General features: G+C 45.2%; 2 protein-coding genes across 9 annotated transcripts in view; both read left to right on the top strand.

Moving 5' to 3' along the window:
- Window positions 1-12,126, top strand: part of FAM149A (family with sequence similarity 149 member A) — a 63,519-nt gene extending 51,393 nt beyond the window's left edge. For all 3 annotated transcript variants that reach the window (XM_053252559.1, XM_053252558.1, XM_053252560.1), the window contains exons 11-14: window positions 255-375; window positions 1,842-1,970; window positions 5,797-5,875; window positions 9,382-12,126. In XM_053252559.1, coding sequence (XP_053108534.1) covers window positions 255-375; window positions 1,842-1,970; window positions 5,797-5,875; window positions 9,382-9,455 — 403 coding nt within the window. In that variant the 3' untranslated portion in view covers window positions 9,456-12,126. The remainder of the gene's footprint in view (window positions 1-254; window positions 376-1,841; window positions 1,971-5,796; window positions 5,876-9,381) is intronic.
- Window positions 12,127-18,575: 6,449 nt separating this feature from the next.
- LOC128326182 (cilia- and flagella-associated protein 69-like) overlaps window positions 18,576-23,555 on the top strand; it is a 59,586-nt gene continuing 54,606 nt past the window's right edge. For 3 of the 6 annotated variants that reach the window (XM_053252556.1, XM_053252553.1, XM_053252552.1), the window contains exons 1-3: window positions 18,576-19,280; window positions 21,665-21,727; window positions 23,076-23,138. In XM_053252556.1, the coding sequence (XP_053108531.1) occupies window positions 18,993-19,280; window positions 21,665-21,727; window positions 23,076-23,138 (414 nt within the window). In that variant the 5' untranslated portion in view covers window positions 18,576-18,992. The remainder of the gene's footprint in view (window positions 19,281-21,664; window positions 21,728-23,075; window positions 23,139-23,555) is intronic. The other 3 variants (XM_053252554.1, XM_053252555.1, XM_053252557.1) reach the window with 3 other exon arrangements.

Here is a 23,555-nt window from a genome sequence, read left to right as displayed (position 1 = left end):
AATGGTAATAAAAGTGGGCAAGTCAAAATAGACATTACAAAGGCAGTAATAACAATAAAAGCAATAAAAGTTAGAATTATAAAAGACAGTAATAAAAATGCAACAATAAAATTCAAAATAAAGGGAGACGAGGCAAATACGAAGTCTAAACAGAGCCACCAGAAATCAGATTGTGACTAAGGGGGCTCATAGTCCATCAACCTCCGGCACTGAAATATACATTATTTGGTATATCAGCATTGATGTCTCCACAGGTGCACTGCCTTAGATAGCTTATCCTCTCCACTACCACCGACAAGCCGAAACAAATTGCCTCCAATAAGTTCAGAAGCCGTTGATCAATATCTTTCAGTTCCTGCATCCCGACCAGGCTTGGTAAGATCTTTAGTCACTCTTTTTAACGATGTTATACATTTCACTGAAATTTTAAGAGAATCACATTGTTGTTCCAGTATGCTTAATCATAAATTGAGACATTCAGGGTGGTACAGTGGCTAGAGTACCAGGCTTGGATGTGGGATACCTAGGTTTAAATTTCATTTCAGCTATGAAGTGCACTTACGCAAGACATTATAGCTCTATTTATGTTGTGCATGTTTACAGGTGTCTGCAGCTCTCAGGGACATATTCCTGCACACAAAAATGGCTTTTTCAGGGTGGGGAGAGAAGTGAAAATCGTTTCCCCTTCCAGCTGTCCATCACTGCCAAGAAGAGCAACTGTGTGCTTGCATGCAGAAGGTTCCAAATTCCCTTCCTGGCATCTCCAAGATAGGGCTGAGAGAGACTCTTGCCTGTAAACTTGGAGAAGCCACTGCTAGTCTGTAAATACTGAGCTATATGGACCAATGGTCTGACTCAGTATAAGGTAGCTTTCTATCTTCCTAGTTAGTTTACTCGCTCCTTATGAGGATGGAGCTCTTGCTCTGTTCTCATAAGGCTGCATACCTTGATCAGCCACTAGCTCATTGGTCTTCAGCTGGTGAATTGGGATCCACAGGTGGGTTGCACCAGTGATATCACCACTCTGTCTGTGTGTGTGTGTGTGTAAGAGAGAGAGAGAGATTTATTTTCTTTTTTAAAAGAGCAACAGAAGGACAAATTTGAAAGAACCAGATGAAAAGGACAATAGAACTCCTTTACCTTCACTAGCTATAGATAAAGTAATTGTGGCAGCTGCAACTTGTTATGCATAGGTAAATGAAGCTGCATTTCCTCTTCTGTGGAAGCTCAGGTTTAGGATGGTGGTGGTTAAAGGTGGGTTCTGAGTCTGAAAATATTGAAGACTCCAGGATTACATAATGATCATGGAATAGGGTGCATTGTTCTACCCACTGCCCTCCTAACTATAGATGCAGTGTTATTTCACCTGCAAAGAAGATTATGTGGGATAGGAGGAGTCTGAGAGAAACAAGGTAGAGGAGGGGAATACATTTTGAAAACATATCTGACTCAAGTGCACAGTCGGAGTAGTGCTCTCATATTTTTACAAAAGATCCACCAGGAACATAGTAGGTGCCACTTAAACAGGCTAGGAGGTGCTTATACTCTTGCCCCATTATCATCACAGATCTTGAGCAGGACCTCTTGCAATTATGCTTCTCTTTTTCCATTCTAAAATACATGATATCTTCATTTAAATTGACTTGAAGTCCTGTTGAAAAAGCCCTAGTAAGTAATTTTAGAAGCTCTTATCTCTGTACTCAGAAGCTAGTTGAAAATTGGCTCTTTTTCTAATAATAAAAAAATCAATTGCAAAGCAAAAGTATTCTTGATTTGACTGCTAGTTGTAATTACATTTTTCCAGTGATGGGGAAAGAAGGAAACCCTTTTTTCTTTTCCAGCATAGAGGAAGATATCCTCACAATCGAATATCCAGTGCAGTACCTGGTGGTACAGAAAGGCGGCCACTTAAGGAGCGAACTGTCTTAATAGATCAGTTTTCAAGACCCAGTACTACTCATACATTCCGGGTAGGTATTCATAAATTGGCAAAACTTGGATAAGAAACTCCGCGGAGAGGGGAGGTAGCCTGCTGATCTGGGAGCAAGAGGAAGCAACTCTTGCATTTAGAAGCATTTATCTCCTAAAGAAGATATCAAGCAAGGGAACACAGCCAATCAATCAATCAATCATCAAGAAAACAAAAGGGGAAGGAGAAACTAAGTTTGTTAGGGCTGGTGATTTTCTAGAGTTTGATTTCTGGCTGGTTGAAAGTGTTTGTGTCTTTGACAGAAGAATAGCCTGAGTCAGGGGTTCATTCCAGCTGAGTGCCTCAGCCTATGGGAGGGGTCACATTCCTGAGCAGAGTCAGTTTGTCCGCTGGTCTTGAATATAAGGGTGAAGGCCTGAGAGATTTGCAAACAGAACTTAGCAAACAGGGCATTGGAGTTTTACATGGAGTTTAGCGGGGAAGTGTGCAGGGGAGCCTGAAATGAGTACCCTTGATCACAAGGAGCCCAGTAGGAAGAGAAGGTAAGTGCTTAATCTCTAGGGGTGTGCATTTTGAAATTTTCTTGTTTCGATTTGTATCCGAATCGAAACATCCCCATTTTGTTTTGTACCCAAATTTTCTGAATCCAAATCAGCCCTGTTTTGTTTTGTAGCCAAATTTTCCGAATTGATTTGGATTTTTAAAAAGGGTCCCAGGGCAAAAAGAGTGGGTGGTGGTGGTAGTGTCCAATGGGTGGAAGCAACCACCCAAATTTCAAAGGAATGAGACAAAGGGCTGATTTTTTGTGTGAGTTTTTTTAAAGTTTACACATCTTTAAGAATTTTCCCATAGGGAATAATTGGGATTCCAGCAAATGTATCGCTTCAAATCAAGGGGAAAGGGATGACCCAGAGCAGAGTGTGGTGGGTGGTAGTGCCCAATGGGGGCAAGGAAACTTCCAGAATTATTTCAAAGGAATTGGGCAAAGGACTGATCTTTTGTGATTTGTTGAAGTTTATGTGTCTTTAAGATTTCTCCCATGGGGAATAATGGAGGTTTCAGCAGCCCCATAATTCCACTTGGGGGGCACTGGGGTTGCCCAGAGCGAGGGGTTGTGTAGTGCACATAGGGTGCCAACCACCCCCACCCCCACAAGCCCGTGGGGAACTGGGTTTTGTTGTTTCTGAGGTGTTCATTGTAGATTCTCTGGTAGCATATGAGATTTTCAGTGAAAAACAAGAATCCACTCTCATATGCTACCAGAGAATCTACACTCAGAACACCACAGAAACAGCAGAACCCAGCACCCCATAGGTTAGCAACCCTTCCCCTGGCCAATGTGGGGTCAGTAAAGAGTGGGAAGAAGTAAAAGAGCCAATGGGGAACAAGGAGGGAATTGTCAGCAGGTCAGCCCATGATTTAGGTCACTGATCAGAAGGCTGGAAGGGTGGGAAATTCAAAGAGATGTCAAACACAAAATGGAGACTGACTCAGAGATCACCACAAAATGGAGGTCCGAAACAACAAAACGTTTTGTAGCCGAAACAGGGACGTTTTGTTTTGTATACAAAACTTTTGGATCTGGAAAATGGGTGTTTTGTTTTGTCTACAAAACACCCGAAACAGGCTGTTTTGGGTACAAAACGTTTTGTATCCGAAACGTTTCGCACATCCCTACTTCATTAAACTAGCCCTGAGTACTCCCATTGAAGTGAATAGGACAAGTAAACGTGCCCCATCAATTTCAATAAGACTGCTTGCTTACAAGTAACCTATTCTGGGTGTAAGCCAGAGACTGCAGTATCCCAACTCTGTAATGTTTGTGAGTGTGTTAGAAAGAAGCATGTTAGAAAGACAGGCTACTATAGTCACTGGTTCACATCCACACTAAATTACTCATAAGTGGTCTTATTGAAATTAATGGGACAAGTAATCAGGTGCACCTGAGGTGAAGGTTTTTAAAAGGTTGGGAACCTCTGTTCTATGTTGTAGAAATCTATGAAATCATTTGAGAATATTTCTGTGTGATCAGATTTGGACAATCCTGGGGTGTTGAGATGGTTTTCCTCTTCTGCTTCGATATTGTAGTACTAAAAACATAGTTTGGAAGGACCATAGATTGTAGACCTACCTCCTGTATTGTTAGCTCCTCTGGTCTAATTTTGGCCCACAGGACACAAGTATAAGAGTGGGGAGGCAGAAGGGCTCTGAATACCCCTTGGGAGCCCTTCAAGTACCCCTAGGAGTAGTAGTAACCCCTGTTGGGAACGTCAGGCACAGAGGTTTCTTTCATGACCTCCCCTCCCCCCTCAGTTTCTTATCCAAATAATGTGCTCTATGTGGGGCTATCTTTGTACGTAGTCCAGAAACTACAATTGGTACAGAATGCGGCAGCCAGATTGGTCTCTGGAACAACACGAAGGGACCACATAACACCAGTTTTAAAAGAACTGCACTGGTTGCCAGTATGTTTCCAGGTGAAATACAAAGTGCTGGTGATTACCTATAAAGCCCTTAACAATGGAGGTCCAGGGTATTTAAGAGAGTGCCTCCTTTGTTATGAACCCTGCTGTCTGTTCCAATCTTCTGGAGAGGTTCGGTTACGGTTGCCATCAGCTCTTTTGGTGGCAACCCAGGACCAGGCTTTCTCTGTGGCTGTCCCAGGGCTTTGGAATATGCTCTGAAATAAGAGCATCTCCTTCTCTGTTTGTTTTCAGGAAGACCCTTAAGACTCACCTGTTCTCACTGGCTTTTAATTAGAATTAATTTTAATATTTTAATAATTGTTATACTACTGTTTTTAGGGGTGTGCAATTCGGGTTTTCGGTGATTCGGTTCAGGACCCGAACCCAATCGTCCCTGTTCTGTTCTGTGCCCGAATTCTGCTGACCTGAATCACCCCCGATTAGGTTTGGATTTGGATTAAATCTGAATCCGAATCGATTCAGATCAGCAAAATGGGCCCTGGGACCAAAAGAGTGGGGTGGGGTGGTAGTGCCTAATGGGTGGAGGCTACCACCCCAATTTCAGGGGGATTGGACAGAGGGCTGATTTTTTGGGAATTTTTGAAGTTTTTGTGTCTTTGGGGCAGATTGGGGGCAGAAAGTGGATCTGCCCCAAAAGAGTGGGGTGGGGTGGTAGTACCTAATGGGTGGAGGCTACCACCCCGATTTCAGAGTGATTGGGCAGAGGGCTGAATTTTGGTGAATTTCTGAGGTTTTTCTTCATAAGGTGCAGTGTGCTAGATTGATTCATTCATGATACTCATAGTAAATGAGAGTGTAAAAAAGTGAGAGTGGGGTCATTGAAAGTTGAGTATGATGAATGAATCAATCTAGCACACAGCACCTTATGAAGAAAAACCTCAGAAATTCACCAAAATTGAATTCGGACCCGAATCACCCGAAATTGCTCGTTTCGGGCACAGATCGTTCTGTGCCCGAAATTTTTTGCACATCCCTAACTGTTTTATTGTCTCTGTTTTATACTACTGTTTTTATTGATTTGTGTATTTTAATCTGTATTGATTTTTTTTTTTTGGTACACCATTTAGAGATGTACATATCAGGCGGTATAAAAATACGATAAATTGAAAATAAATAATAAGTAGAAGTTATTGTAACCACAGGTTATAATACCCACTGCTTCCAATACAGCTGCCAACTCAATGGGCCTCCCATGGCTTGTTGGCTAAGAACTGGAGAAAGTATACTCCTGGCGCTTCCCTTGAAACAGGAAATGGTTTTAGTCACTCTTCAGTGCTCCTTATGAAATAGTTACATCTTCAGAATGCCTGGTTGATTATCTAGTCTTGATTTATGAAAACAATAACAAAAATACCATGTAAATCTATACATCTTTTTCAGTCAGATACGCCTCATAAAAGGTCACTGACTTCTATGGATTTTGCTAATCATATGTGGACAGGTCAAGGAGTATTGACAGGTAAGTCCTATGTTTTATTAAAGAAAAAAGAATTTTTGCGCAAAATGCCAGTCCTCACAAGACTGAGATTCTCAGACTCCTGATGGACTGAATATTTACACAGACATTCCCGTGACTGATTGATGACATTTGGTCAAGAACAAAGGCCTATAAACAGACAATGGATCCAGCACCCGTGATGAAGGAGGCGGTGCACCTGTAGGCACATCCTCCACGGATATCCTGATGCCCTCCCAACACATTTCTTGATCGCAAATGGCCCTTAAGCATACACACCAAATGCTTTAAAAAAACCAGTTCAAATGAACCACCCCCACACATGGAATGTGCCAGGAAAGTGTTGGGATGTCTGTGAAGGATGTCCCAATAGACATACGCTTGGCACACACCCGCCTTTATCACCTTTGCTTGGGCTAGTATCATTTGAACTGGCCCGGATTATTTTTTGAGAGCTCATGTTGCCGGGAGCACCAGGAGCTCTCTGGTCCCGGCTGCTCTAGACCAGTGTTCCCTGCAACAGGGATCCCCAGATGTTGTTGACTACAACTCCCATAAACCACAGCTACAAGGACCTCTGGCTGGGGGGTATGGGAGTTGTAGTTCACAATATCTGGGAATCCCTTTTACAGGGAACACGGCCCCAGACCTGGGTATCCCAGCTCCTGTATCCAAGACTTTACCGAGGTAGAATAGTAAACAAATGAAAACAACCTGTCTGGGTTACCGCAGGCAGCTTCTGTCATGTAAACAGCTTCATGGAACTGTGGAAACAAATAGCCAAGAAGGAGGCAGCACTGGAATTTGAAAAGCCCTTAGGCAAGGATCATGAAAGAAGTGAAACAAAAAGGAAGGCTTTAGAGGCAGAAGAAATTTGGATGGGGGCGGCCAAACAGGCAGTTTGGGTGGGTGGAAGGATATATTGAACATTGGTTTGAATCTCCAGCCAAAACTGATATTTACAGTGTATAAATATTTACACACCATTAGCTTCAGTTTATTGTTCTTCTCTCAAGAAACTGAATATAAGACATGGCATGTGATTTAAGGCCCTTATTAGTCCCATTGAATAGATGAGAGTTGAGAGTGAAAGACAGTCCCCTGCCCCCGGGCCGTCCTTAGGGCGAGGCGACCGGTGTGATGATCGCCCCAGGCCCCGCCCTGGGAGAGGTCCCCTGCTGGATGCACAGTGGCCGAACAGCCTGCCCCTGCTTGCCGCGCTCCTCCCTCAGACTTCAGGGGAGCAGCAGCGATTCCAGGTGTGCCCCTCCCTGCCGTGGCCGCGCCATCCAGCCGCAGGACACAGAGCAGGCAATTGGTGTTTTCCCTGCTTGCTGCACCTCTGCCCGGGCAGCAGGCAGCGGCTGCTCAGAAAGGAGGCTTGGGCTCTGCATTTCTTCAGGCCCCCACTCTCTTGTTCTCCCCCACCCACACTCTTTTCCTCCCTGCTCTGCTGCCTGAGAACTTGCCCCCTCTTCCAATGGGCACCTTTCAGTGAGTTCCACAAGCTCCGCAGAAGTGGGGGGAGGCTCAGCTTCCAACAGGAGGAGAGAGACCGATGAGCTCCCGGGGCTCATCAGTCTAGCCTGCAGCTCCCCCCACCCCACCCCCATTATTAGCTGTTTGGCTGAGAAGTAGGGATGTGCACAGAACCGCGGAGCTGCATTCCGGCACTGGGGTGGGAGTTCCTTTAAGGGCGGGGGGAGGGTGTACTTACTCCTCCCGCCACTTTCCCCCCGCCAGCGCACGTATTTTAGTAAGCATTTGGGGTGGCAGGGTACCTCCCTGCCGCCCCTTCCCTCAGTCATCAGCAAAAGGCTTCGGAAAGCCTTTTGCATGTGTGCACATCGCGTGCGTCATGTCTCTGCATCATGCACACATCGTGCACACACGCAAAAGGCTTTCTGAAGCCTTTTTCTGACAACCCAGGGAAGGGCGGCAGGGAGGTACCCTTCCGCCCCAAATGCTTACTAAAATACACGCGTTGGCAGTGGAAAAGTGGCGGGACGGGTAAGTACACCCTCCCCTCGCCCTTAAAGGAACCCCTACTCCGGCGTCGAACCACCAAACCACCCCATGTCCGGACTGGTCCGGAGGCCTTTAGAATGGCCTCTGGATCGGTCCGTGCACATCACTACTGGGAAGGGAAGAGGGCCCGGATTCCTGGGTTCAGCTGAGAGGGAACGCAACTTGAGCTCTGCTGAGTCAAAGCCTCCCTTCAGCCCCTGCTCTTCTTTTAGAATGCTCCTGCCAGGGCAAAGTGTTGCCTGCAAAAAAAGAAATCGCTTGCAAGGTTCAACATCCCATGGCAGGTGAAGAGAGTCCTGAGCCCCACTCCCACTCAGACCGCTCTGAGCAAAGCAGTGGCGTATCGGGGGGAAACGGCGCCCAGGGCAAGCTCTGGCCCTGAAATGGTGCCCCCCCGGCCCCCACATACCTGTGAGGGCACGGCGCCCCCCCCCCCAGATGGCAGATCGCCGCAATTCGGCGGTGGCGTGTGGCGACGGGTTGCCTGCCGAGTGTGGCGGCGGGCGTGCGGTGGCGATGTGGCGGGTCTCCCGCAGCCCGCCGAGTGCGGTGGTGGCTGGTGGCTGGCGTGGCTGCGATGGGCTGTAGCGCGGCCTGAGTGGGAAGCGATGCTGGGCCAGGAGGCAGGCTTGGCATCGCTCTGCCTGCACTCCGTCCTCGGCGGGTGATCCGCCGCCGCCGCTCGGGCCACGCTACATCGCCGCCATGCCAGCCACCAGCCACCGCCACACTTGGCGGGCCGCGGGCGACCCGCCGCCGCCCGCCACCGCCAAATTGCCGCCGCACGCCTGCCGCCACACTCGGCGGGCGATCCAGGGGCGGGTGGGGGGGAAACCACTCTTTGGCGCCCCCCACGTGACCCGCTGGGGTGCCGCCCAGGGCACGTGCCCTGCCTGCCCCCCTATCATTACGCCCCTGGAGCAAAGCCAGGACTCCTGGTTCCTCCTTGAGCACTGCCAGAACTCCTGGTGCAAGACTGCTGGCTGCCACAGACCCAAATCTGTCTGGAGTGCTCCCCGATAGCTCACAGGGATTTCAGGGTAAATCTGGCTAATATGTGAATGCACACCCTCCATTCCGGAGGAAAAGTTAGCTAAAAGCCCTGTCTGGAAATGCTCCTGGAGACCCAGGTGTAGACAGAGGTTGCTCCTTGAGGACAAACCACCCCTCATGCCAGGTTTTTTGTGGGGGGTGGATGGGGAGAGGAAAGACATTCTTTGCAGGGTGGGGGAAGAGAATAGCATGTTTTGGGGACTGAAAATATGGGTGATTAGGTTTTTGGGCACAGTTAAGTAAAATGAGGGGTGAGGGATCTGGACCCCTGACCATGACACTCCTGCCCCCTATTGTTAAGGAGGCCCCACCCATGCTACTCCGCCTCTAGCCCGCACACTCGTAGGGATGGCCCTGCCTCCCCCACCCCCCTTCCAAATGGACTGTATCCCCCAAGGAATTTAATTCTGCCTGTCTTTTGCTTGCAGGTTCACAATTCCATGCCAAATCGTTTCAGAGAAATCCACCTGTGTCTAGGAGGAGATTTCAAGTTGCTTTATAACGTTTAGCAGAAGGCAACAAACTGCTCCATGCCTGAGCAAACCTATAATACTCAATCTACCATCAGGAGTGATGAAGAACCAGTATTGCAGTTTTGTGGCTTAATGTTCTCTGTCTCTGCATATGGCCGTGCTTGAAAGTTGCTTCACCAAAGACTAGCTGGAAAGAATAATCAACAAGAAAATAATGTCTGAGACCAATTTTTGGAGTGCAGAGTAAAAGCTGGTGCCATTCATTTTCTAAGATATACATTAACTTTCATAGGAAAATGTCCTCTTGTTTCTGCATTCTTTTTAATCTGAGTGCAAGTAACAAGCAGAGCCGAGCCTAATTTTCATGAGCTTTGAGCTTTGTGACAAAATTTGCATGTTCTAGGAGGGGGAACCTTTTGTTGAACAGCTAAGCAAATTGCACGAAAACTGGAAATAAAAAACAGCATTCAGATGAAAAACAGAAGCGTAGCTGAGACAGAAATGTGAAAGAGCCCAAAATACTTATTTTTTAAAAAACTCCAAGGGACTGTGTAGTCCAGTGGTCCATCTAATCTTTTTCGTCTCTGTGCAGAATGAGTTTTGTGCTGGGCAGCAGTATCAAGGCACTGTGTGCACGCGTGCATTCAGAGTAGAGCCTTCCTTCCCAACCTGAGTGGGATCTCAAATTAACTGAGCAGACATCAAAAAACTTGTGAGCATGTGCACGCTTTAGAGAGAACACTGGTGCAGTTCCTGAAATAGCCCATAAGGAATATCTCAAGAAAACGTCCAGCTTCTGAAAAGAAGGGAGTTTTGGGAATTCTCTCTGGTAAGAGATACCCTTCTATTACAGCAGAGTGCACAGAGGCAAAACACAGCGGAGTCTGCCTAGGCATGCATGTATGCTGAGAGTAAAAGAAGCTTGGAGCCAGTTCATAGTTTCAAATCAATATAAGGAGTCTTTATTGGTGAACTCCATTCTAGATAGGAAAGTGGAGAGATGGGATCTCTAGCTAGCTAGCTGGATACAGAGGGATGGTTTCTGCATCTCTGCACCCATGGTGCAGGGAGAGAGAAGCATGTGTGTTGCAAGGGAGAAGAAAGGGAAGAGGAAGAGGCAAGGCGCAGGAAGTCCCTGAGAGTAGCAATCTACATATCAAAGGGATAGTGTCAGAGCAGTAGAGAGAAGGGATGACCAATGTCTTGACCCCTCTAGCCCTCTGACTCACTAATCTGTCCCCTCACTGAGGCATAAGCCAGCGCAGAGTCCTTCAGTTCCAACAGGGAGAATGTATGTAAAGGGACTGTGGCTGAGTTTTAGCCCAGTCAGGTACAGGAGCTTTCCTGATTTCAGTCAAGCAGACTCCAGGATGGCACAGCTCCTTTGCCCCCATGGCTGGGAGCCTCCCTGAGCTGTGCCCTATGCCTAGGGACTAGCTCAGGGACTGTATAGTGTTGGAGTTACTGCAGTTACTGGCTCTGGGCCATAGTAATCTGCTTCTTCCCAAGATATGCCGGGAAGCTGAAGATCCCTCCTGCAAATACTAACTCTGAGTGCATGTTATTTACCACACACCATCCCCTTGTACCTTAGAAGTTGGCCTTTGGGGGCCTTTTGCAAACTTTCATTTACTATCCAAAATTTGGATGAAAAATAAACTAAATTTTGTGCGAGTGTGGTAAACTAGTAATAACTGTGTATGTCCTCTGAGGTTATCCTAGATATGAATGGATGTTCCCCCTTATTTTGTTGTGATTCTGTGCCTTCTGGTTTAACCTGGAGAATTTGTAGATTTAATTTTGGAACTGGGATATGCATAATTTGCTGCAACTTTTAGTTCATTCTTTTTTACATGTTTTCTATGTGAACAATCAGCCCATAGATTGAAACCATGCAAAAAGGAATCATAATGTAGTTGCATGATCACATCAGGTTTCCTTTTAGCCCAGTGATTTAATCTAGACTTATATGTTTATGAATTAAATTGCACTACAAAGAAGAATCAAGATTCCTTTTTGCAGAGCATTTTGATCAGGGAACATATGCACTAGTGCAAACAAGTAATCTGTAATGGAATAGGGGGAAACATACATTGAAAAGATTTATATTATTGCCATGTGCTTGCACATTGGTCTGAAATTGAACTGGAAGTCAAAAAGGCAGATCTCTAATGTGTTGATGCTGCCAAGGTCACCTATTTTGAAGCCCAATGTGTGCAGAGAAATATGGATGAAGAACAAAATTTAAGCATCCCTGCTTAAAGGCTCCCTAGTGGAGTTCATATGTTACAAACATTTTGGCCAGTCTGCAACTGATTATGTCAAATGTACTTAAGTATTCACTTTAACATCTCTTTCTAATTATGTCATTTCCTTTTGCCTATTGTTATGCTTTAAAATTGTTCTTCCTAGCTTCTTGCCCTTATTTTGGCATCAGTTGAACTTCACTCCTTGCCAGTAATTAATACATCAAGTGCCGTACAACAGCTCAAATGGATTTGTTCTCAGAAAGAGAAAATTGCTCTGTGCAGCAGAATTATATCATAGACTCTCAAGAACTGAGCCTGCTTGCTGGACTATGAATAATACTTTGCTTACCAGGATATTCCTTCCTGAACTTTTTTGATGTCACATGCTAATGTGGAAGAATTGGTTTTATCTAACACTTCAGCAAACTTAATTAAAATATTTGCTTAATAAGCCAGTGCATTTGTGGAAATTTGTACAGAGTCATGCCTGCTGTTTTCACCAAAGAAGTGATTGTAGTAGGCATTCATCCAAAAACCAGGGTCATGAATTCTATTGGGTCTAGTACACACCTGGAAAGATTTAACCTTTCCTTAAAGAACAATAGACTTATGCACACATGCAAGCCCCATTTAGGGTAAAATGAGATATGTCAATGCATAATTCTCATGTAGCATGAAGAAACTTGATAGAGAATCATTTTTCACCCTTTCCCATAGCACTAGTCGTAGAACCTGAAGTTATCTTACAGAACTGATTGACAAGAGATTCAGGACAGACAACAGGAAATACTTCCTTACCTTAGCATGTAATTAATCTATGGCATTTGCTGCCACGAGATAGGATATCCTGTAGCTTACATAGCTTCAGAAGAGGGTTAGAGAAATTCATGAAGATAAGCTTATTGATGTCTGCTAGTAGACCCTGCAGCTTCAGAGGCAGTTTGCCTCTGAATTCCTGTTGGTGGGAAACAAGAGGAAGCTTTTCACATGGGGCTTTTGAAGCCCTTCAACTCACATCTTCTCCGAAATGGAGGGGGTGCGTTCACATATCGGCTAGATTTACCACCAAAGTCCCTGTGAGTTATCAGGGAGCAGTTCACACACAATTTGGGTTTTTCACTGTGTGTAGAGTGTAGCTCGATTTATATCCGGGGTTAAAAAATCCACTATTAGCGGCGGTTTTTTGGGAGAACTTTGAGTTCGCAGTAAAGCCTCCCCGTAAACGCGCGGTAAAACCTGCTGTGCGTAAAAGTGCCAGCAGGAAGGAGCTATATGCCTACATGTCCAGCTTCTAAGTTTACAAGAGGCATTTGACCTCCCCGCTACAGAAAACAATGCTGGACTAGATGGGTCTTTTAGTCTGATCAAACTGGCCTTTTCGCTAGGTTGGGGCTTATTTTAAAGTAAAGAGAGTAGTTATGTAGGGGATCTAGCTCTGGGACCACAGTGTGGAGGTAGGGGTTGTTTAACTTTTCTGTCTTCCTGCTGGAGATCCCTCTGTAGCTGCTGGAGACCCTCAACATTACCTCTGTGGGGAAATTGATACATTTCAGGGCCCATAGTAGCTTTGGGGGAATATTCAGTGAAAAAATTGAATGGCGGTAAAGAGTTAAACATTCCCTACCTTTGCACCATGGTTTCTATCTAAAGCAGGCTAGGGTTGCCATGTCCCCTGGAATTTAGAGTAGCCCCCAGATTTTGGCTCCTCCAAGTGGCTGCTAAATTCTAGGGTTGTGCGTTTTGGTTTTTTTCTGTTTTGTTTTTGGCCCAAATCTGAAATACCCCCATTTTGTTCTCTGTTTGAAATCAGCCAATCCGAAACACCCCAATTTTTTTCTTTGTTTGAAATCCAAATCCGAAACGTTTTGGATTTTAAAAAATGGCCCCGGGGAAAAACTAGTGGGTGGGGGTGGTAGGGCCCAATGGGTGGAAACTACCACCCAAATTTCAGAGGAATTGGACAAAGGGCTGATTTTTGGTGAATTTTTGAAGTATAGGATTTTTCCCATAGGGAAGAATGGAGGTTTCAGCAAAAGTATAGCTTCATGTTGGGGGGAAAGGGGTGGCCCAGAGCAGAGTAGGGTGGGTGGTAGTGCCCAGTAGGGGCAAGGAAGCTGCCAGAATTATTTCAAAGGAATTGGGCAGAGGGCTGATTTCTAAAGATGTAGTGGAGTTTGTGCATCTGTACAGTTCTTCCCCATAGGGAATGATGGACCTCCATAATTCCTGCCCCATAACTGCACTTGGGGGGCACCAGAGTGGCCCAGAGCGAGTGGTGGTGTGGAGCACATAGGGTGCCAACCACCCCCATGGGTTGCTAACCCATGGGGTACTGGGTTCTGTTGTTTCTGAGATGTTTTGAGTGTAGATTCAGATTCTCTGGTAGCATATGAGAGTGGATTCATGGTTTGTGGTTGAAAATCTCATATGCTACCGGAGAATCTACACTCAGAACACCTCAGAAACAACAGAACCCAGCACCCCATGGGTTAGCAACCCATGGGGGTGGTTGGCACCCTATGTGCACTACACCACCACTTGCTCCCGGCCACCCCAGTGTCCCCCAGGTGGAGTTATGGGTCTGCTGAAACCTCCATTATTCCCTGGGGGGGGGAACCTTAAAGAAGCGTAAACCTCAACAATTCCTAAGAAATCAGCCCTTTGCCCTATTCCTTTGGAATCTGGGTTGTGGCAGGCACCCCTCGGGGCACTGCCACCCAGCCCACTTTTTTTCCCCTCAGGCCCCCTTTCTGCCCAGAATCTGCTCCAAAGACATGTCAACTTCAGAAATTCTTTAAAAATCAGCCCTTTTCCCAATTCCCTTGGAATCTGGGTGGCAGCAGGCACCCATTGGGGCACTACCACCTGAACTACTCTTCTGCCCCGAATCCACCCCAAATAACATCAACATCACACATTAACAACAGCAGAGCTTTGGAAAAAATCAGGCAGATTACCAAAGGTCATGCATATCCACATCCTCCCCACCCGAAATGCAATTGACCTACACACAACAGTGTGAAACAACAACAATGAAATGCACACTGCCCCACTAGCCAATGAGGGTAAAATTTACCCTTAAATTTGCTTAAAAGGAATAAGGAGGCAATTGCCAGCAGATCAGCCCATGCTTTCGCTGACCAATCTGCAAGCTGGAAGGGCTGGAAATTCAAACAGATGTCAAAACTCAAAATGGAGACTGAAGGAGAAAGACTTTTTGCGATTGCAAAATGGAGTTCCAAAACAACTGAAACAACAAAATGTTTTGTATTCGAAACAGGGACGTTTTGTTTTGGCTAAAAAAATTTCTGTTTTGAGCATTGGGTGTTTTGTTTTGGCTGCAAAACAGCCGAAATGCCCTGTTTTGTGCACAAAACGTTTTGTATCCGAAACTAAATGCACACCCCTACTAAATTCCACCTGGATTTACACAGATTTCAAATGTGCTGCTCGGATTGCCTGGATTTTACTCCAGTTCTGATCACATGGTAGGGTAGAGAAGGAGGGGGAAGTATGCAAATCTGTCAAAGAAATAAATAAAATGCAAAATAGTTATGGTGTGATTTGCATAAAATGCAAATTAGGTCAGCAGGGATTGGGAAGCTTGAATATGGCAACCCTAGATCAGGCCCCTTGTGCAGCTATTTTTCCTTTAAAGTAAACTCCAAACTAAACAATAAGACCATTATTGTATCATCTAGTTTGGGTCTTTTACTCTGAATATAGATTGGGCTACACTCTTAACACGCAGTGAAAAACCCGAATTGTGTGTGAAGTGCTCCCCAGTAGCTTGCAAGGACTTTGGGGGAAATCTGCCCAATATGTGAACGTGCACCCACCAGGGGCGTAGCTAGGGGAGAAGGAGCCCGTGTTCACCCCCCTCCCCAGTTGCCCCTCTGAGTGAGGAAGGTAATGAAGAAAATAGGGAGGGGTGCAGCTGGTGGGCCCTCAGGAGTGGGGGGGGGGGGGCCTTGGTTCTTTGAACCCTTCTGCTCAATTATAGCTATGCCCCTGGCACCCAGCATTCTGATGTGAGCTAAAGGGCTTTAAAAGTCCTGTGTGAAAAATTCCCAGGAGGTTTTTCACACATGGCTCTGTGCCTCGGGGTATCTGAAGAGCAAATCTGCTTAATTTGAGGGATTAGATGGACCATTTGCATAGCCATTAGCACCTCCTTTGCATAGCCATCAGTACCTCCATCAACACCTTCAGAGAAAGCAGAAGCCCAAGAGTTTTTTTTCAAAAGCTCCTGGAAATAGAGGAATTTTTAAACCCCAGACATAACTCGGGCTAAAACAGAATTCGCAGCCTCCATTCAGGGAGAATTAAAGTCCTGTCTGTCCTGGTCCCTGATAGCCCACAGGGAGGTTGGATTAAATCCAGCAAACATGTGGACTGGCACACTCCAATCAGGACTGGATTCGGGGGGGGGGGGGAGCCCTGTCTGTAAAACCTCCTGGTGATATTTCCTGCTAGTGTAACCCTCTCCTTTTAAGGAGCGGATGGTTTCAAGGAGCCAGCATGGTGTAGTGGCTAGAGTGCCGGACTAGGACTGGGGAGACCCGAGTTCAAATCCCCATGCAGCCATGAAACTAGCTGGGTGACTCTGGGCCAGTCACTCTCTCTCAGCCTAACCTACTTCACAGGGTGGTTGTTGTGAGGAGAAACCTAAGTATGTAGTACACTGCTCTGAGCTCCTTGGAGGAAGAGCGGGATATAAAATGTAATAATCATAATCTTAATGGACAGTGGAACTCCCGCCCATGGCTGCACAATTCCCTAAACCAACATTTTGAAATGAATACAGTAACAAATACAATATGATTGGAATTAAATATTTTCTTTTCTTAAATCAGAACATAATTTTAAACCAACATTAACAGTAAGCTTGCTGCTATTACACCATACCTTTCAATTATACAAAAGTCAAATTAAAAATACTCAATTCTCTTCAGCACGCATGAGGATGCATGTATAGCAATATCCATACCACACATGTATGTAATCTTTTAATCTCCAACATGTACCAGCTGGGTAGTCTGAGCATTAAGAGCATTTGTTCTAGGTTAAGGAGACCGGACAGCAGCATCTCCATTTCAGCCCCGGTGGGCTGATAGACATTAAAGAGCAACTCTAACTTTTGACGAAAGTCCCCGGGTGTCTCTCAGGGGAGGAAAGTAGTGCTTTAATTCAGAAGGTCAGTGGGGGTCCATGGGACATAAATTGTACTAGGGTTGGCTCCTGGGTTTGGGGGCAGGTAGGTACGCAAAGGGAGCTGGTGAACCATGGGTGATGCATCCATGGTGCTATCCGGTGCTGGCAGGAAGAGGCTGAGGAAAGGCCATTGGAATGAAGGGAATCCTTTGCTTCATGCCACTGTCCTTTAATTCACATAATATGTATGACTCTTGGTTTGATTCCTCAATGAGGTGCATCTTCATTTTGGAATTATCCAAAATTCATTTTGGAATTTGGAGCTAACTCCAAACAGTGCTACTGTAAGACTGAAGGCGGGGGTGGGTGGGTTAAGGAGTGATGCATAGACTGAATTAAGATGCCATCCACTTCAGTTTCTAACAATCCTGCAGGAATTGGGCTACATAGAAACACATATATCCAAACTATTTTATTAGTATAGAATTGTGCTTTTAAAATAGTTTTAATAGTTACTTCATTTGAAATATTTATAGTAACCTGTAAGTAACAGAAAACAGAGGTCAGATATCAAAAGTTAACAACAACAACAAAAAAATCTTAAACGAAAGAGAAAAATACTCCCACCCATTCTGCTCAAAACCCAGCACTCTCCTCACATACATTCCACCGCCCTCTCGGTGCCCCCAGTCTGGCCCTGGACTGGTCCCTGCTCCCCCCAATATGATGCTGGAGTTATTATTGCACACATATACTCCCCATGCAAGAGTCTTCTCAGGCTCTCACATTCTGTCCCAAATTTTTCTTGCCACGATTTAACCCACTTTATACAAACATCCTGTTCCTGTTGGGATACAGATCTATGCCAAACATACAAATAAAGGTAAAGGCATGCTGTCAAATTGGTGTAGACTCCTGGCGCCCACAGAGCCCTGTGGTTGTCTTTGGTAGAATACAGGAGGGGTTTACCATGGCCATTTTCCGCGCAGTATGAGATGATGCCTTTCAGCATCTTCCTATATCGCTGCTGCCTGATAGAGGTGTTTCCATACTGGGAAACATACCAGCGTGGATTCAAACCAGCAACCACTGGCTTGCTAGTCAACTCATTTCTCCGCTGTGCCATTAGGTGGCTTACAAGAGAGAGCTGGTCTTGTGGTAGCAAGTATGACTTGTCCCCTTAGCTAAGCAGGGTCTACCCTGGTTGCTTACAAAAGGGAGACTAGAAGTGTTTGCACTGTAAGATATTTCCCTCAGGGGATGGAGCCGCTCAGGGAAGAGCATCTAGGTTCCAAGTTCCCTCCCTGGCATCTCCAAGATAGGGCTGAGAGAGATTCCTGCCTGCAACCTTGGAGAAGCCGCTGCCAGTCTGTGTAGACAATACTGAGCTAGATGGACCTATGGTCTGACTCAGTATATGGCAGCTTCCTATGTTCCTAAGAGCACCAGGATTCAGCCCTTGGATGCCTGGTAAAGGTGTCTGCGCTCCTCCTGATTCTAGGGTAGACATATTGGTCCTCTGAAATCGCTGTAAAGAGTTCCTGTTTTCCTTCATAAATATAAGAGGGCTTTGAAAGTTTCGGCGCATTACCATAGAGTGCTTTCCAAACACTCAGTCACCTTCAGAAAGGAGGGAAGTGAAGCGCTGTCTCTCTTTTGATTGGGATGCTCGCATTCTGGAATACCTGCGTGAGAGAGATGAGCAGTCCTATTTCCTGAGGGTGTACATTACTAATAGAGCACGTGTGTCTGTATGTGTCTAGGGGGGAGGCTGTTTTGGAGGGGAGAGAATACAGAAAGGTGGGAAGTGGCAGGCCCACACTTGACAGACCCACACTCGCCGCTGCCACCACCGTAGTAGGGCCAAAGCAAAAGAAACGTGGTACCCGACAGAGGAGAAGGGCTGCTGCTGCCTGGGCCCTTTCCCTTCTCTTCCCTTCCCTTCCCGATGCAGCCGCACACTCCTGGCCAGGCCTGGTTCATCCCTCCTGCTCTTTCTTTCTCTCGCCAGCCTCCTCCTGGCGGCTGCTGCTGCTCTGGGTTCCCATGGCAACCGTGCCAGGCTTGTGTTGTCCTCTGCTCCGCTGCAGCTCCAGGGAAGTCGGGCTTGTTGCTGCTGCTGCTGCTGCTGGGCTGACTGAGGCCTGAGCCCGAGAGCCAGCCATGGCCTCCCCATCTTGGCCCGAGGCTTCTTCGGGGAGCCTGCTGCCAATGCCCTCCTTCACCGAACGCCAAAGGAGCCTCTCCTCATCTTCCAGGCTGGAGCGGCCTTCAGAGGGTGAACTCAGTGCTGGCAGCAGCAAGAACCTTGGGCTGCTGAGTTGTTCCAGGCTGGAGCGGCCCTCAGAAGATGAACTCAGTACCGGCAGCAGCAGGAACCTCGGGCTGCTGAGGGGTTCCAGGCTGGAGCGGCCCTCGGAGGGTGAACTCAGTGGCAGTAACCTCGCCCAGGTGAGGGGGACACAGACAGGGCAGCCGGGCAGCTTTGCCCTACCCACCCCACGCACCTCCCCTCATTTTAAATCTCCCATATTCTCCAGCCCCTTCGTCCTTGATATACCCCACAGCTGGGCAGCCCACCCACCTCCCATTCTGAGGGCTCCCCTGAAGGGCTGATCCGTGAGACTCTCTGCTTCCATCCCGTGGAGAGCTTTAGGAAAGACTCCCCTCCCTAACCCTCAGAAAGACAGCCTCGCAGCCTTCCTCCTCTCTCCTATCAATTCTGGGAAACAGAACTGTGTATTATTGCTCCATCCTTTAAAGGTAAAGAGGGCACTCTTGCATATTTGAACACCTCTACACAACCTTTAAGTGGCGCAGCGGAGGAAATGCTTGACTAACAAGCAGGTTTTGTGGTTCTTCGAATCCCCGCTGATATGTTTCCCAGACTATGGGAAACACCTCTATCGGGCAGCAGCGATATAGGAAGGTGCTGAAAGGCATCTTCTCATACTGAGTGGGAGGAGGCAATGGTAAACCCCTCCTACCAAAGACAACCACAGGGCTCTGTGGGCGCCAGGAGTTGAAATTGACTTGACGGCACACTTTACTTTACTTGCCCACCACACACCAAAACCAACCTGAAGTATAGGGACACCTTAGTGGCTAACCAATTTATTATAGCTGCTCAAACTTCCTTGGATGAGAGTCCACTTCACCATGCACATGAAAAGGCACTGTCCTGGTGAACAGGATAGGTTGGAGCCTATAGAATCCAACTTGGCCTAGAAGAAGACACAAAATCCACTTAGTATTCTTTTGTACTGGACAACTTAGGTTGGCATAAGAGTGTGCAAAGTTTCAGTGTTTCACAGTTTGTGGTGTAAGAAATTCTTGCATAAAAAATTCCTAGAACTTATATACTGTAAGGAATTCTTCCAGTATAAAAATTCTAGAATTGTGTATTCTTAGTAGGAATGTGTAAACTCTAGAAATTGTATACTTTATCAACGGAATAAAAGGGTTTAAAAACAACAACACCTATGCTGTTATATAATCTTTCTCTTTGTCAATCATCATCACCTTCTCCTTCATTGTTATTTTGTTTACATAGCCACATTTTATACATGGTGTTTTGTGGGGAATAAGAGGTCAAGGCACTGCCACAGAAGCTTTCAATTTAGAAAACTTTGAGTAGCCAAAAAGGAGACAAGGGAGGGAGGGAAATGGAGACAGAAGTAAGAAGAAAAAGCATAAACATTCTTATTAATATTTTGGTACTAGAAGCATCTTTTCCAAATTCTTCTTAAAAAAACAAAACATTATATTACTTGTAGGCATCATATGTTTTTTCTTACTGGGAGAACCATGCCAGCATTTTGGGAGAAGGAGTTCCAGCAGGTGCAACCTTTCTTTCTCCTGCACAACTAGCTGCACCTGCTGAAAGTTCCTCTTCTGTGCGTCTCTTAAAGTTGCAGGAGACCTCTTGTCCTCTTTTAAAAATTTTGCTTTACATGTATATCCTGATCTTCCTCCATGGACTCGGAGTCCAGAGGAACAACAGTCCTGTGCAGTAGATTAATTAGTCTGAGAGAGAAATGCCTGGCCCAAAGTCACCCAGTGAGTTTCATGGCTGAATGGGGATTTGAACTCGAGACTCCTCAGTCTTAGTCCAACACTCTAACCACTACACCACACTGGCTCTTTCCATATAGCAGCCTACTTGGTTCCATATGTTGTAGTTATTTAATGAGTAGAACTTGACATTTATTTATTTATTTTTTTAATTGGATCCTGGATATTTGTTTGATAGGTGAGGAATTTGGCCCTCTAACCTGTTTGGATCTGGCATATGTCATGTTACATAGAAAAGAGACACAGGCAGGCGTTGAGGTCATGCTCTCTCTCCTGCTGTTACTCCCCTGTGCAGGTTGCAGGTTGCATTAAAACATGCAATCTGCATAAATTATGCATATTAAGAAAAACAGCAATGTATTCTGCATAGTTCTACTTCTGGATGGCAGGTTGCACTCCAGCAAAATAAAGTCCACTCAGTTACCATCGTAAATCCCATTTTGTGCCTCACCTAACTTAGCAGGCACTGTCCACATATTTATCTTTGCAAGTATAAGAGTGAGAAAATTACATTTTTTAGATGTGAAACTTAATTTTCAGGATGCTGAATTTTGTATTTAATGCCAATTCTCTGTTGACATAGTGCCTATACAGAATTGCGAAATACACACTCCCACAGCTGAAAGTGAAAGAAGCAGGATTCTTGTCAGAACCAGGGAACAAGGAGATAGAACTAATAGATTAGTTCCTACTGCTACTATGAATATTTATATATTCCTAGGCATTATTTACCATTAAGTATTAATTTAATCTCTTTTTAGGATAATCATTTGAAATCTGTGGACCTTGATCATGTTATCACACTACTTGAAGGAACAGAATCAGTAAGTGTAAACTGAGCATTAAAAAGCCATCTACATCTGTCTTAAATAAACTAACTTGGACTTCTGCTTATGTCAAAAAGACATGCATGATCCAGAAAAAGTTACGCTCTTCCAAATGCGTTTCTTTTTAATGGAGGAGATTTAAGCATGTTCTTTGAAATAGACAATCCTAATCCTATGCATGCTTACCCAGTAGTAGGTCCCAGTGTTTTCAGTGGGTCTTACTTACACCCAGGTAAGTGTACATAAGATTATAGTCTAAAAGTGCTTAACTTTGGCTAAATTTTCCAATTAATTGTTTAGAATTGCAAGCCTTGATCTGTATCTTCATATTGAATTATATCTTCATATTGAATTAAGATTAAGACTTAATGTTTGATTCGTCAGCATGCATAAGAAATAAGATAGAAGGAAATACTAGATTTGTGAAAATTGAGATAGAATTGTAAGTTATTTTACAAGCCAGAGCTGTTATATAACTGATAAATAATAAAAGACATGTATTCCAAATCTGAGCATGTAATAACTGTAATGGTGGTCGATAAAGTGACATTTGGAGAATCCTATTGAAAGGGTATTTAAGAGTATATTAACAACCCTATCCTAAAGAAGCATTTTAACTACGTTAGTACAAGCATAGATTTGTACTACAGGTCCAAAGTATTATCTGGTGGATGGCAAATGAACAGAAACTTCATAGAAGCGTAACTGAAGACCCTTTTTGTCCACTAGTATACTACTACTACTACTACTACAAATATTTATATACTGCTCTTCAACAAAATTCTAAAAGTGGTTTACAAAGAAAAACAAATAATACATAAATAAGATGGTCCCCTGTCCCCAAGGGCTCACAATCTAAAAAGAAATGTAGACACCAGCAACAGCCACTGAAGGGATGCTGTGCTGGGGTTGGATATGGCCAGTTGCTCTCCTCCTGCTAAATATAAGCAGACGTGCACCTAGGTAATTTTGGAGCCTGGACCTGAAGGCCTTTGGAAGCCCGCTACCCTGCAAATTACGCATTATTATGCTCAGCCGGGCAACTACACCACCTGTGACAGACCAAAGAGGATTGGGGAGCCCCAGGGGCTGTGGAGGCCCTGGACTTTGGCCCAGAAGTCCAGGGGTAAGAGCACCTCTGGATATAAGAGAATCACCACTTTAAAAGGTTTCTCTTTACTCAGTTAGCAGGGATTAATATTAGTGGTGGATCTTCCTCTTCTCTGTCCACTTTCTGCCTTACCCTTCCTCTAAAAACAATCAGAGCAGCACACTTGTGTAGAATGTTGTTAAGTACTATTCAAGCTTCACTTGTGTTTCCGTCCACTTTTTTTTTCTTTTTAAGGATAAGTCAGAAGAACAGCTTCAAGCTCTAAAGAAGCTTATAAAACACTATGAATCTGGAATTGTATCCTTTTATTTTCCTTCTTGGAAGCAAAAATAGAATACAAAAGACAGAAGAAAAATGCTAAATATGTCCCCCCCACCCCTGTAAAACAGATGAGCTCCAAAGTGGACTACTCTAATAGAAAATTACCCTTCAGTGTAGGGTTGCCAACAGTCTGTTGCCAGAATAAGGACACAAGTTGGGGGGCGGGGTTTGGGGGTATCGAGGTGGGGTAAGGGGCGGGGCCATTCATGCAGTCCTTGCACTGCACTAGAACTGCCACATTCCTTTTAAAAATAAAATAAATAATGACAAATGTTAAAAGTCCAGTTCCCCTTGCTTTGCTTTAACCAACAGCGTTCCTCCCCTCTGCCACAGCCCAGATTGTACCTTAATTTTTCTCAAAGATTCATTAGTGCTGCTGTGTGCACAGAACTG

Source organism: Hemicordylus capensis, chromosome 5, assembly GCF_027244095.1.
Source record: "Hemicordylus capensis ecotype Gifberg chromosome 5, rHemCap1.1.pri, whole genome shotgun sequence".
NCBI lineage: Eukaryota > Metazoa > Chordata > Lepidosauria > Squamata > Cordylidae > Hemicordylus > Hemicordylus capensis.
The sequence above is the reverse complement of the archived record's forward strand: the minus strand, read 5'-3'. Positions and strand labels throughout refer to the sequence as shown.